A 13,875-nucleotide genomic window follows, 5' to 3' on the forward strand; every position below is an offset into this window, starting at 1 on the left:
GCTACTGCATGCCAAGGTGAGCTAGTCAACGTCAAACCTCAGAAATGTTATATTGATGGCAATACATCAATATACTACCAAAATAAGCGTGTAAAGTGCTTCTAATCAACTCAGTGATCATTTGCAACTTGATTGGTGCCCATATTGACTTCGTAGCCTCATGCTTTGGTGTAGTTGCATTTGCTGATCGCCCAAGAGGGGTCAAAAACATTTTCTAAGATGTCAAAATGTCGATATTGTCGTTAGAGTGTAGGAACAATGGTTCTGAGAGTCATGAGAAATCCAAACAAATGCTAAACCCAAAAAATCTGGCCTGCCAGGTGTAGAAATTGAATGAAGCTCGAAAAACGGCGCCAGTACATTATTGGCAGTATGTGATAGCCTGAGCGTGGACACCTCTGCAGCCATTCTGCAACCACAAAAGGGCCTGTATGTAACGGGGGTTTCTATACTTTACCAAGGGTAGCTAGTCCAAGGTCCAATAAGCCGTAGGGTATGTTGGATTGTAGGAAGATATTGCAAAGTTGAGTGAGTTGTAGACAAGAACTTTGTTGGTAGTGATGTGAGTGCACAAGAGCAGTACTGTTGGGAGATTGTACTCTTGACTGTGGAGATGCTAACTATGCTGCACAGGGTGTTCATGTATTGAGCAATTCTGGAGGGTTAGTGGGTTAGTTGCAAGCACACCTCACTAACCTACTAACCCGGGGTTACTGGGTTAATGGGTTAGGTGTTGTGGTGGTTCACTAATTCGCTAACCTTTAGTTTCGTGACTAGGCTGTGTCCCGCTCCAGCCCAAGTTGTAACCCTTACCGTGCCACACTCCCGCATCCTCTATCTCACACAGGAACGCCGTGTCTGTCACCGGACTGACGCAGACCCTATAGCCCTTTGCGGCCACTGTAAGTGACTGACGCTAGCCACTTGTCTACCGCCTTTCCTGTACATAATCCTCGGTAGCCTGCTGCAGGTTGCACCTTATGCAACGTCTTGTAAACTTACCTCAATACTACTGTTGCTGACCGTGTTTGGTCTGCCTGTCTGAATACTGTCCCTGTTGGCCCCGTAGACGACCATACAAAGCCGTTTCCTGACATTACCTCATCAAAATGATCCGACACAAATTACTAAACAGCCTAGTGATGGTGTGTAGCGGGCCGTTCCTTGAGCTCAAGGACCAACGAAGCTGCTAGCTCATGGCGATCGTTTCCTGTTCGCAGTTTCATCTCCGAGACCCATTTTTCTAACGCGTTGTACATCTGCGATCCATGGTTCACGAACCAATGTCCGTGCACCACGTTCAAACACAGCCTTGATGCAGGGACTATAACTGCCCTCCGTAGTTGCCGGTGCCATGCCAGCTGCTCTGATGGATCAGAAGAACCAGCAGAAGAACCACATCCTCAGCCTGATGCGTGTCTACACATAAGATCAATGACGTTGTGGCTTCGCGATACCCATCATTGTGGGCTCACCGGTCTCACCTGTCGACGTGGCTCGACGTGCTATAGACGATTGGAGTTGGAATCTCTACATGGCTTGATGATAACCAATAGTAATATTGCCCACACGGACCAGGAGAATGAGCCGCTTGTCCGCCCAGGGAAAGTGGGCGACTTTCTCACAGGATGTGGGCTTTGGATTCTTGAGATGTTTATACTATAAGTAGACTTCGAGCTGCGTCGATCCACCTTACTCTGGACCAATACTCATCTAACACATGGCTGCGCAATCATCCCTAGGTCACAAAAGAACAGATTCGGGGGTCGGTGGTACGGGGCTGATTCCCGACACTTTAGCCACCGCAGAAAGCTTTTGTACAGCTGTGTCTTCTCTTGCATCTGAGCATGGATTCCAAGCGATCAACGAGCTAGTAAAATTAGCACCGCAACGCGAGCTCGAAATCAGGACCAGAGACGAAACAATACGAGATTTGAGGGACCAACTGGTCGCTCTTCAGAAGGAGCGCGACGTCTTCGACGATCAGCAACTATCTAACTTTGAAGGCAGATACAAGAAATGGAAAGAGCAGAACACCACGCTACAGAATAAGATAGATGAGCTGAAAGCAGCTTTGGAAGAAAAAGACTCGAAGGTGACCACGCTGCAAAGTCAGCTGGGAGATTTCGAGGCACGGGTTGACGATCTCGAAAAGGAGAATGCTCAAGTAACAAAAAGAGTGAAAGAAAAGGGTCAACAACTCGGAGAACTTGAAGCGAAATTGCAACGTGCACAGGCTGATTTGGATGGACGAGTTGAAGAGATCAAGGAAGCGCAGAACCGTATGAGTGCACTTCGGGATTCTTTCGAGAATGAAGCAAATCAGCACAGAGTCTTGAGGGAGGAGGCTAACAAGAACCGAGTGAGACTCAAAGATTTCGTCCAGTTCTCGGTCAAGATTGCGGAACTTGACTTGCCAGATATGTAAGTCATGAAAGAATTACGCTCCAGTGTACACGCGTTGATGGCAAGCTGCAGTACCGTTCGGATGGAGCAACTATGGATGGTTGCCACAAAGCTGGTGAAGAACTTCTTCGGCCGGGACATGCCCGATACCGTTCTCAAGGTACTCTTATGGTGGCGAATAGGATTGATCTAGCTAACAAGCAGGCAGAGTGATTGGACTAGACTTCGAGACAATGACATCTTCAAGCACCAAATTCCGCTCCCTCAGTCTAATACAGACGCTGCAAGGAGAATGCGAACTGCAATAATTCTTGGTGCCCTCACGCGACTTGTAGACAAGTTCGTATTCCAACCAACTTACCTACTGGACGAAGAAAGTGGATTGCGAGAAATCTTGCGCGATGAAGCATCTGTCGACCCAGTAAAGGAGAGATATACTCGAGGCATTCTTCTTTCCATGTCACCCGACGAACAAGAGGCCAACAGCGAGGGCATTTTACATCATGTTGCCAAAGAGCTCCTCGAAACTGCGAACGTGAGAGCACTGCTCACTCCAGAGACTTTCGATGCCTTTCCACAGGCCTTGGATGATTTTGTAGGACAGTGTCGAGAAGAATGGAAGATCATCCAGCGCGGGAAACAGAAATTGGAACCCAGCTTCGCTTATTCAACTTGCTCCAATCACCCTTGGCAACTCTTCGACGACACACGTGCTGATGCAAGAGACGGGAGACATTCCGAAGGACTTTCCGCTACCACTGCTATCGAAAACAACATCGTTTTGATTCCTCGCATCTATCTTGTCGGCACCAAAGCCGATCCGGATCCAATCACACATGGCTGCGTTATACGTAAGACGCACCTCGATGCTGCAGCGGAAGAATTGAGAAATAGCCTTCCTAGTCCCCCGTTTGTGCAAGGGACTTCGAGTCGGCACCGCAACCGCCCGGTTCGGACCATGTCAGCAACTGGCAATAGCAAACCTTTTTTAGTCTAGCACCGCAGCTCAGAAGGTGTAGGTTCAGAGTGAGGGCTGCATTGATCTCTTTACATCTTGGCAGATCAATGACTAGTACTGGGCGTCGGGTCGCTCGGAGGTAATAATTAGAAAATTGTTGTCATCAATAATCACATTCCATAACTACATACTGTATTCGCCTTCATTTCAGGTACAGAAAGAATCTCTACTAGACCGTTGTACTCTCCCATCCATCAAGCTGTAGACATAACACCCCCCACAGAAAATGTGCATTCCAGAGTCGTGATGGATTATGAACGGAACTTTGAGCCCATGGACGAGGTAGATGGAATCACCGAGTGACACATGAAAGGAACCTAGGCCTAATCGCCCAGCTTCTGTAATGAACAATGTTCGGTCACGGCACAGTTCGTCCGCAATGTATCCATAACCAGACTTATCAACAATCAAATCAAGCATATTTGGTCTGATAATCTGGTGGCTAACAGACCACAGTGTGGTCTGTGAACGAGGGTACATACAGCAAAGAGGTCTGATCACCTATCGATAAGGATTTGATCTTGTCAGAGTTCAGTGAAGAACTGTACGCAAAGGGAAGAATTTGAAGATTGTACTGAGGTTGTGTTGAGTGAAGCTACGAACAGTATATATAGGTGAGTAGCTGTAAACAGCGCTAGTGTGAAGTGGCAGTCACTCTCATGGCAGGTGAGGTACAACAGGCAGGAGCACCCTGAACCGTAACACAATTTGGCGATTACGGAGGGTGAGTGCGATAGCATCTTAACAGTCAAAGATGTTGCAAGAGTTTCGTGGATACTTTGCTCTAACAAGATGTATTCCGGGGATGTCCGAGGCAGATGTTGGTCCTTTGCTGCATGACTGGTCAGCATCTCGTATTGTTTCAGCTACTAGGCTAAAAAGGGTCAGACTGTGGGCTGGGCTGTGGCGCAGGTTTTCTAGAAGCATGTATCAAATCACGTGCAGTACTATTTTTGGCTGTCTTTGCTCCTAGCAGACGGCAGTGCGAAGGTATGTTGCGCCCGTCGTGCTAACCCTCAGTGACAGCCTTTCGCAACACCAACAACGTAATTAGTAGAGATGGACCAGACCCTGAATATTTGCCCTCGAGACGTACATGGAAGTTGCCCTGCACATTCACTATTTACGTCATACCAAAATGAACGTCGATTCGTCCCATTCGTAAACACGTTTTAGTCGACAGGAGTAGATGAGCAAAACCACACCTTCAATGCAAGACTTGTGAGGTCGATGCAATGTACAATTTCTTCGAACAACCATGTTCTCTGGAGGGACAAACGTGTAGATGGAGCCGACCTTGGGGGTCACCGAGAAGCCCACATCCGTCATAGCGGCTACGAACGCGTCCCAACTGATCGATCCGCGAGCCGCCGATGATCTTGAGAGCAGCAACGAGAAGACATTGAAGGTGGTCGCCTTAACCTTGAATCTTGGCTGCGGCGGTGCGGGCCGTGCACTCGAGGAGGGAAAACCGGCAGCTTCGGGTACGATAGCGTAGGCGAATGAGTGTGCTGGCCGAGTCTTCTCTTTCTCTCTGCGCCGGTGAATGGACGACTCAGACGCTTCTGGGATGGTTGGAACTAAGTACCCCGTCTTGGTATTGCTCGCTTTCACTTTTGACTCGTGATACCGCTTGTGTAAATTTGCAACACTGTCATCGACAAGCTGCTCATACAGGAAGCCAAGCTTTGTGCCCATCTTCTCATGAACGTGATGATCGAGTGAGACAAGGGCGCCACTAGCCATGCCTGGCTCCAGCAAGTTACCCATCGGGATGACAAAGTCATCAAGGTCTAGTTCTTCTTTGAGCTGTCCGATTGTGGTTTCCAGATCCGAGACTTTAAGCAAGAAGGAGTGCTTTTGTTTTTTGTTAGCCGCAGGCAGTTGCTCCACTTGGGATAGGGATTGGAGAAAGGTGACAATAACGGCGAGGTCACCTAGTGAGCTGAACTCTCGCTCGGCCATCTTGTCTTTTTCCAGGGGATGCGCTCGATGAAAGTCCTCCAGCTTTTGAAGCCACTGAACGGAGCCGGACCAGTCCAAGCCCTCTTGGCACAGTCGGAGCATGTAATAAAGTTGCGGGTTCTCTAGCATCAGAGACTCCGGGTTGCGTTTCATGGAGACACGCACGATACCATCTTTTCGCACCGTGGACTTGCGCTCGAACCACCTGTTGCCGCCCGAAAATACGGACACACTCCGTGTAAACAATACTTGGGCGCGCGTAAGTTCTAGGTAACATGTGTTGGATAGTTCTTGCAGGACCATGACTCGAAATCGCCTGTCAGGGGAGCTGTCCAGAAGAGCTAGAAGCTGTGATATGTAATTCCAAGTGGCAGTTGCCTTCACAACGCCATGAACAGCGTCGAGCACAGCCCCACTGATATACCTGTCGGTATGCACCGGCATGGACCGCCCCTTCTCATCACCCACAAGCTCGGGTCGTGTGAAAAACCACAGATTAACCTCGTGAGAAAGGACTGTGGGCTCGGTAGAGATCAGATTGATATAATCCTCCCAGGAGGACTTCTGTTCCTGGGAGCTGTCAACCAGGTCGGGGATCCCAAGCTTCTTGGGTGGTGAATGGAATGACAGTGTTGCCAGCGCTGCAGTCGCAACATCAGAGGTCCTGGTCGGACGCGTCGTCTTGGAACGAGTAGTAGATGCTGTGTCAAAGATGTCCTCGACAATGATGTTCAGGAGCTGCAAGAGATAGTTTTGCCTCATAAGAACCAACTCGCCGATGTCTTGAGGAATGATAAGCCCTGCTTCGATGGCTGGCTTCATGTTCGTAAGAACGTCATCTTTGTTGCCTGGTGTGATTTTGTACGATTGGCCGTATTGCTCGTCGTCCAGGAACAGAGTATAGCAATCCTTGTAGGTAGAAGCGTCTGAAAGCCGAAAACCATTCCTTTGCATCGAATCAACTATGTTCTCATAGTCTCCAGGGGCCCCGTTGACACCGCTGATGTACTGCTCCGTTAGAGGGGTAGTCGCTCTGTATTTGAGAATGTCGAGAAGGATGTCGGACGAGGGTGGAGTGAGATCGCGTAGATTCCACTCTGGTATCACCCTGCAGACATTACCTAGGCTTGTATCATGCGGATCTTTCAGGACAGAGCGGTCTATAGACGCGTCTCTAAGGATTTTCTCTCGTTCTTCCTGACCGAGAGAACGCCACATCTGCTCGATTCGGGAGCCATGGCGCTCGAACTTGCGCACAAGGTCGTGATGGAGATTTCTGACTGTCTCATTCATTGCGCAATGGAATAGTGACAGAACAAGACTTGTTTAAAGAATGGTAGTGCGTCAAAGACCTGGCTGTGTAGGAAGGTAGGGCACCGTTGAGGGGAACTGACGCTAACCTGCCCTAGGCCTAGCATGGGCAAGTATGACGCATGCTGACAATGCATGACTTACCGGAAGCGCGGATGACCTTTGATGAAGGAGAAGGCCCAAAGCCAGCAATACCTCACCCCACCCGAGGAGAAAGCTCTTGTTGCTTTCATATTACGAATGAGTGCAGTTGGAACTCCTATACGTGTTAAGTATATACCTGCACTTGCCTTTTGCATTGCCCGCCGACGTGCCACAAAACGACCCTCCGAGCCACCGAAGAAGAATTGGCCTCAGGCCTTCTGTCGCCGCCACCTACAGATCAAATCGAGGAATAATAGGCCTATGCCGTGGGAGCGTCATGATAATAGCATATATGACAAGGTGGTACATTGGTTCGACGTGATCAAGGAGGAACTCTGTAGATCAGACGTCTTGCCAGAGAATGCCTATAACATGGATGAGACAGGCATCATGCTTTCTATGCTTGGCTCTGTCAAAGTCCTTGTAGGTAAGGATGATCGACGGGACTACAGAGGAACTGGCACAAAGCGGACCATGGTAACTACTATCGAATGCGTGTCAGCAAGCGGTGAGTATCTCAATCCGATGATCATCTGGCCTGCATCTATTCACAGGAGTAACTGGATGACATACCCTACCCCTGGATGGTTCTACGCTCTTTCTGAAACAGGTTACAACGACTCTTTTATCAGCCTGGAGTGGATTAAACAAGTGTTGGACCCTCAGACTAAAGCTCGTGCTAATGGGAAACCACGGATACTCATCTGCAATGGCTTTGGGACACATGATACCCTTGAGATCCTCGAATTCTGCTTCGAGAACAACACCATCTTCTGTAGACTGCCCTCTCACACGTCTCACAAGACACAGCCCTGTGACGTATTGGTTTTTGGGTCATTGAAAACAGCGTACCGAGATGAGGTCAAGCGCCGCTACCGTGGAGGCCTGACGAATGTCAACAAAGAGCACTTCACTGCCATATACAGTCGTGCGAGAGAAGTGGGGATGAAGAAGAATATACTTGCTGGCTGGGCTAAGACCGGCCTGTTTCCGTTCAACCCTTCGAGGGTCCTTCGTGATATTGTAAAGCCAGACGCTCCACTGACTGTTCAGTTACCCTATGAAGTCGAAGGTACACAGACCGAAGCAATTAAGACGCCAGTGACGCCCGTGTCATCAGAAGCTGTGACACAACTGCTCAGCCTTATCAGGCAAGATTCTTATAATGATGAGCCTAATGAAATGCGCCGTCACAGACTGGTTCAGAAGCTTGCCAACGCCGCCGAAAGGTTTATTGTCCAACAAGCCCTTGACCAGAATTACATTGGACTTCTCAAGGCTGCCAATAACGAGGCTAAGAGTTGTTGAAATACAAGATCAGATATCCTGAAGAAGCCCAGGAACAATGGCAAGGGACGGGTAATGAAACAAGAAGATCTCAAAGCAATTTGGGCGGACCGTGCCGAACGTGCTATGCGAGATGCTGCCAAAAAGGCTGTAGGTAAAGGAAAGCGCGGTCAGCCAAAGGCAACGACACAGGCGGATGAAGGCAAATCAGGGAACAAACGTGGCCGGAAGCGTAAAAGTATCGCGTCCGAAGGTGTTCCAGATGAGCAAGAAGCAGACGCGTTGGGAGCATCAACCAAAGCAGCACGAACAAGCCAAGCGCTCATTGATCCGATGCTAGAAACGTGGAGAGCACCTGTGGCAAAGATGTGGTGATGATAGATGGACATATCGATGATGGTCAGCATATTCTAGACATGAACAAGACCTACCATGTGAAGGTAATCCTGCTTTGGTATTTGCTTAATCTTCTTGCTGCATTGAGCTATGGTCATTCGCGATGGCTCTCCGTCACAGTCACCACAGTACTCATGGGACAGCCATGAATAGCGCTGAGCTCTGGATACTGTATCGCTCTCTGCTACCTGGCCGTAAATTCTGCTTCAATCCTGCGTGCCTTTCTTGGCCTACAGTAACAATACCTCAGTATGGCAAGGACCATCGTGTCATAAGCGGCAAAACTAATGATGACATATTACGTGACCTAAGTTTTGGCTGATACAATCAGCCACAGTCCATTGGAGCCACAAGCTTGGCGTAACTGAGAGGACTCACATCATCCGGCCATAGGATTTTGTCAATTGCTGTCCATTATTTCCCTCTATCACTCCACGGTTCCTGCCCCAACCCCCACCGATGTTGCGGTATTGGTTAGTCTGTACAAGGTCTGACTATACCCCTGATCGACTACCCTGGACTAGCATGTTTCAGGACAGGTATATACTCGTCTTCAGATCCTTGATCCGCTCAGTCTTGCTCTCGCCTTTGGCTGCCTTCACACCTTGCCATGGCAGCGAGCCGCGAAGGAAGTACACAAAGACATAGCGTTGTCAATATGATCCGAAAAATGAAGAACATTCCGTTCATTGAGCATGCCACACTCACCAGTCACGATGTCAACTGCCTTCTCGCTTGACATGTTCAGGTTCCAAGAATAGTACAAGGTGTCAGGATTTCATCCCGCAACCATTCCCAGTAGTCATTCGAGGCGAACTCCGCTGCGTTCCTCACCAACCGCAACAGCTTGAAGATTCCAAACACGTCTCTAGTGTCTGCGGCTGCCACTCTCCACGGTCCGACAACATTCTGCACCCAAACTGTCAGCTTGCCAACAAACAGAATTGCAAATAGGGTGCTCTTACAAATGTATCTCGCCCGTCTCGGCTAGCCATGTAAGCAATGTAGGTGTGCCAATCATGTCCAATGACTGTCCAGCCAACCGTTGGTTTAAGATCCCCTGCCGTGTATGGCTGCTCCTGGCCCAAGTCACCCAATCGCCTTGTATTCTCTAGCCCTGCAGCTAGCCAGATCGCTAGTTGAACAAGTGCCTCGTCCTTCCCACCATTTTCTTGTTTCACTTCGATACCGGAGAAGAGGGCTAATCGCTTTGTGTTTGCATCCGTTGTCTGACCAATGGTTTCCCCCACACCGGCAAGACCGAGTCTGTTATAGAGATCAGAAGCTTCCGGTGTGTTGCGATGGAAAGAGAAAGTGAAGTCGGCCTTACGTTGAACTCGGTAGTTCTTAGGCGTGACTGGTAGCACGTCGGGATTGATCGTCTGAGTTTGCCTGCGCATCCACGATCAGTCCCTATCAGATCTGGCAAATATCAATATGAACGTACACGCTTTCTACTTTTAATGTAGATGTTCCTTTCAGTGCCAGGCGCAAAAGCGGATGTACGACTTTCATACACCACGCGTTCTCGTCCTGCTGGTATCTTCCACAGTCTCTACTTTCACTCAGGATCTCCTCAATGCACTCCCATACTGCGTCAAGCTCCAGCGCCGATAGAGTATCTGAGGCGTCATATGAAGAGGTCGGGATGCTCGCTGCAACAGAAGGATATGTCGTGAGGATGCGATCCTGTGGCAAACGCCTAGTCAGCCAGCTCGCATCTCAGATCTAATGGGACATCGTTACCTTTAAGCCTAGTGGTATGATAGCCTCGTCGAGGCGCTCCATAAGACCACGCTGCAGCGTTGAAGCGTGTTGGGGCAGCGATACCGTAGACGGTATTTCGCATAAAATAGCAGGCTTTGAGACACGCAAATCGTTCATGAGGTCCCGTACAGGGCTTGTTGCTCGTTTGGGGCCTGATCTACCGGAGAATGACGGTTGAGACAACCTTGTCTTTTCCGATAGCTCCGTAATTGCAACGTCGGATGCGCTCTGTTCAGAAAACACATCGTCCTCACGCCTCGTCCGCTGTCGCTTTTGAGAGCTTCGAGGCCGGGGCTCGGACATGTCTCGCGGTCGTTTTCGTCGGGCTGATGAAGTCGAGGTCGGTGGTGTGAACAATTGCGGTTGTGGCGATGCGGCGCTAAGTGCTCCTGGCTGCTCAAGGAAACACGTCTCAAGCCACTGATCAATTACAGAACGATGTTTTGTCGTCCTCGCGGCCATGATAATGGCGTCCTTGGGGTGTCGTGAGAAGCATATCTTGAGTGACGAAGAGCGGCGTCCATGTAGGCTCTTTGTTGTTGTAGGAACGGCTACTAGTCGTGATGGCAAAACCTCGGCGTACCGCAGCTTCGGTGGGACCAGTTTACGACATCTGATCACGAACTAGTCTATAAAAAAGCTAGTTTGAGGGACCGTGCGTAACCCCAACGAAGTATCGCATCCTCCACACAAATCCTCACCAAAACAGTGAATAATCAGCATAATCAATTATAAGTGTTTGCAAAAGACTAAGGCCACCCCGTGACTTAAGCAGTAGGCTAGTTCTTTGCGTAGCTATTACCATGCCCTGCGTACACAGCTTAAGAGGCTAAATTTCGGCACCTTGTCAAGGTGAATTGCTTGCAACAAGTTCTATACACAATATAACAGATATCTTGCCTGCTTGCGTAGTCTTACTCTTGCTAGTTGTTGAAGTGAGCCGATTGTGTGTTGTATTCAGGTGAGCGGAAGCTCGATTGTATGGACGCTAGCTTATCACGTGATGGCAATCGGTGGATACCTTCACTTCCTCCGACACTAGTGCTCTACATAATCTAGCAAGATTACAGCGCAATCCCCTGCCTCTTTGTTAAGATAGCAAATGATAGGCTGTCAGCTCTCCAGTCGCGGGGTGGTCCTGGTTTTTTGCAAATAACCCGTAACTCTGGCTTGGTGAAGCTTTTCGCAATAGGGCAATTGTTATACCGGCTCATTTTCTGGTGTTGCTGCTACCCATGGAAGTTATTTCTGCCGTAATGTTTGATAATACGTCGCACCTGCTCTGGAATAGTATCCACCCATCAATTGATGTCGCACGGCTGGGTGCGGGGATTGCAGATGTGAGATATCAAGAAGAGTGTGTATGTTGTTGTATTGTTTTAGCATCATAGCTCAGCTTATATCTAGGCCATTGCGCGGCATGATTAGTAACACAGTTTAGGTTCACAACAGCGCTTGGCCTGCGACAATTGATCACCTCAATAGGCGTACCCTCCCATTCCTTCACCCACTGCTCCTCACGCTGCTTTTCTGTGCAGTTGGGAGTGAGATCTTTCGTCACGTGCCGCCAAATCCAAGGCCAGGAGTGCTCTGATGCATTGACCTTAGGTGAATGACCAGGCTACCTGTTACGGTGAAAAAGCAACTAGCAAAACAACACTGAACAAACAGGACTACGCAACGATACGAGAGGAGCCAAGGGACTGCAGTACCGAGCGACTCGAGCAATTAGGTCACAACAGCTGCTCTGCCTCCACGTACTTCTGCTGACTGTCAAGTGTTGCTGCCAGCTTGTATTTGCTCCTAAGCGTGTCGATGTGTTCGGCGCCAAGCACCTTCTCCTGTTGCTGAACTGACTGCCGCAACAGCTGCTCTGCCTCCACATACTTCTGCTGCTTGTCAAGCGTGGCTGCCAGCTTTTATTTGCTCCTAAGCGTGTCGACGTGCTCAGCGCAGGACAAGGGAGACAAGGGAGATAAAGATGACGGCATTGCTGAGCTAGCGGCTGCTCTAGACCACATGCCGCTCGCTCTTGTGCAGGCAGCGGCGTACATCCGAGAGCGACAGCCCAGATGCTCAGTGCAGCGGTACCTCGAGGAGTACCGCCAGAGCGACAGCAGAGAGACGAGCTTGCTGAACCAAGGGGCTGGCCATCTGCGCTGAGACGAAGCAGCCAGCAACGCTATCTTCATAACATGGCAGATATCATTCGACCATGTACGAAGCAGCAGACAATTGGTGGCGGACCTGCTGTCGCTGATGAGCTTTTCGACCGGCAGGGAATACCTGAAGCTCTGCTCCGTAGCCAGGGCAGCAGCACAGCGAACGAACAAGTATCGGCTGTTAGCGTCGATGATGGGTTCGAGGACGATGTTCTCACTCTCCGAGACTACTAATTTGTGATAGCTACTACAGACGAGACGACGCTTGAGATGCACAGCTTGGTGCATCTAGCGACGTGCAAGTGGCTGGAAAGCCAGGGCTAGCTCGACAGGTGGAGGGAGCAGTTCATCTCTAACTTGTGCGCAGAGCTGCCCACAGGAGAGCACAAGAACTGGGAGACGTGTCAGGCGCTGTTCCCGCACGCAAGGACGGCGTTGGCACAGCGGCCTATGAGTCAGAGGTCACTTGAGGAGTGGGCGTGATTATTGTACAATGCGGCATGGTACGCATGGCAAAGAGGAAGAGCAGGTGAGGCAAAGCAGATGTCAGTGATGTCAATGGAGGTTAGAAGAGAGGTGCTTGGCGATGAGAGTGAAGACATGCTGAGCAGCATGGGAATGGTCAGGCTGGCAAGGAGCCTTAGGGGCAAGTACGAGGAGGCAGAAGCGATGCTCATGCAGACGCTGGCGCATAGAGAGAAGGTGCTGGGGCGTGAGCACCCCGACACGCTGACGAGCATGTAACTTACTGCCTTGCTCACCTGCTTGCGAACCAAGGTTGCTACAACGAATATCTCGCTCTGTACGATAGAGCGTGCGCTGCGTACCACACCGTTCTTGGAGAGGACCATCCAACTACCCGCGCGTGTCGCCAACACCGTTCCGAAGTGCTTTCATCGCAAGAGCAGACTCGCGTTGCCCTCCCTCCAGCAAAATCAGACGATAACGCAAGGATGCACACCAGCAAGATCTCAAGGTAGTCACGCGGGCTGGCGAAGCTTAGGATTAAAAGCTCAAGGCACAATAGGGGATGACGGAACGCTATGTAGATGTGCTACATAATACAACTCAAATAGAACTGATCCTGTAAGTAACGTACCTAAACTTGACAGCGTGTGTTATGAGAACAAGCGCGCGTGTGGTGACGTTGAAGGCAATGTGGGCGCGGATTCGAGCTTGAGCGAGTCATACACGAGGCGGCCCCAGTTTGACTGTCCCCTTGACTCTATGTGGACACAAAAGCAGGACCCCAATCGACAGAGTAACGTTGACATATAATTTTCGTGCAAGGATTGGCGATACTGAGGCATTGCGATGGGCTTGGAAACAATTAAGTTTAGTCAAACGCCCAAGCATTTATAGTTGATCTAGGCAGTCTCGCTGATGGTTAGTAACAAAGCCTTCATTTAGAAGCACGAT

General features: G+C 49.8%; 8 protein-coding genes across 8 annotated transcripts; 4 read left to right on the plus strand and 4 right to left on the minus strand.

Annotated features, from left to right (window-relative positions):
- Window positions 1-1,720: 1,720 nt before the first annotated feature.
- On the plus strand, window positions 1,721-3,727 carry BU25DRAFT_416521 (uncharacterized protein; the record flags this gene model as incomplete). Its single annotated transcript, XM_033699886.1, has 4 exons — window positions 1,721-2,424; window positions 2,479-2,566; window positions 2,615-3,257; window positions 3,648-3,727. The coding sequence occupies 4 exons, from the start codon at window positions 1,721-1,723 to the stop codon at window positions 3,725-3,727; spliced, it is 1,515 nt and encodes a 504-aa protein (XP_033567466.1).
- Window positions 3,728-4,452: 725 nt separating this feature from the next.
- BU25DRAFT_3028 (ipa protein) lies at window positions 4,453-6,774 on the minus strand. Its single transcript, XM_033699459.1, has one exon. It carries the CDS (start codon window positions 6,680-6,682, stop codon window positions 4,553-4,555), a length of 2,130 nt encoding a protein of 709 aa, XP_033567467.1. The 5' UTR covers window positions 6,683-6,774; the 3' UTR covers window positions 4,453-4,552.
- Window positions 6,775-6,865: 91 nt separating this feature from the next.
- Window positions 6,866-7,153, plus strand: BU25DRAFT_328721 (uncharacterized protein; the record flags this gene model as incomplete). Its single annotated transcript, XM_033699536.1, has 1 exon — window positions 6,866-7,153. A coding segment is annotated over one exon (288 nt), but the record flags the coding sequence as incomplete, so codon positions are not given.
- A 2,168-nt stretch (window positions 7,154-9,321) lies between these two features.
- BU25DRAFT_355489 (uncharacterized protein) lies at window positions 9,322-10,068 on the minus strand. Its single transcript, XM_033699580.1, has one exon. It carries the CDS (start codon window positions 9,925-9,927, stop codon window positions 9,451-9,453), a length of 477 nt encoding a protein of 158 aa, XP_033567469.1. The 5' UTR covers window positions 9,928-10,068; the 3' UTR covers window positions 9,322-9,450.
- A 23-nt stretch (window positions 10,069-10,091) lies between these two features.
- BU25DRAFT_2998 (uncharacterized protein) lies at window positions 10,092-11,000 on the minus strand. The gene has a single exon (XM_033699455.1). It carries the CDS (start codon window positions 10,754-10,756, stop codon window positions 10,256-10,258), a length of 501 nt encoding a protein of 166 aa, XP_033567470.1. The 5' UTR covers window positions 10,757-11,000; the 3' UTR covers window positions 10,092-10,255.
- Window positions 11,001-12,027: 1,027 nt separating this feature from the next.
- BU25DRAFT_329082 (uncharacterized protein) lies at window positions 12,028-12,210 on the minus strand (the record flags this gene model as incomplete). The annotated part of the gene is made up of 1 exon (XM_033699563.1): window positions 12,028-12,210. A coding segment is annotated over one exon (183 nt), but the record flags the coding sequence as incomplete, so codon positions are not given.
- A 277-nt stretch (window positions 12,211-12,487) lies between these two features.
- Window positions 12,488-13,199, plus strand: BU25DRAFT_464239 (uncharacterized protein; the record flags this gene model as incomplete). Its single annotated transcript, XM_033700119.1, has 2 exons — window positions 12,488-12,666; window positions 12,715-13,199. Coding segments are annotated over 2 exons (245 nt in total), but the record flags the coding sequence as incomplete, so codon positions are not given.
- On the plus strand, window positions 12,967-13,200 carry BU25DRAFT_328424 (uncharacterized protein; the record flags this gene model as incomplete). Its single annotated transcript, XM_033699520.1, has 1 exon — window positions 12,967-13,200. A coding segment is annotated over one exon (234 nt), but the record flags the coding sequence as incomplete, so codon positions are not given.
- Between the last annotated feature and the right edge of the window lie 675 nt (window positions 13,201-13,875).

This window comes from Macroventuria anomochaeta, assembly GCF_010093625.1.
Source record: "Macroventuria anomochaeta strain CBS 525.71 unplaced genomic scaffold BU25scaffold_1, whole genome shotgun sequence".
Taxonomy (NCBI): domain Eukaryota; kingdom Fungi; phylum Ascomycota; class Dothideomycetes; order Pleosporales; family Didymellaceae; genus Macroventuria; species Macroventuria anomochaeta.

What these genes read in the sequence shown, in the direction of transcription:
- BU25DRAFT_3028 (XM_033699459.1), bottom strand. Translation starts at nt 6,682, where the DNA reads ATGAATGAGACAGTCAGAAATCTCCATCACGACCTTGTGCGCAAGTTC.
- BU25DRAFT_355489 (XM_033699580.1), bottom strand. Translation starts at nt 9,927, where the DNA reads ATGCGCAGGCAAACTCAGACGATCAATCCCGACGTGCTACCAGTCACG.
- BU25DRAFT_2998 (XM_033699455.1), bottom strand. Translation starts at nt 10,756, where the DNA reads ATGGCCGCGAGGACGACAAAACATCGTTCTGTAATTGATCAGTGGCTT.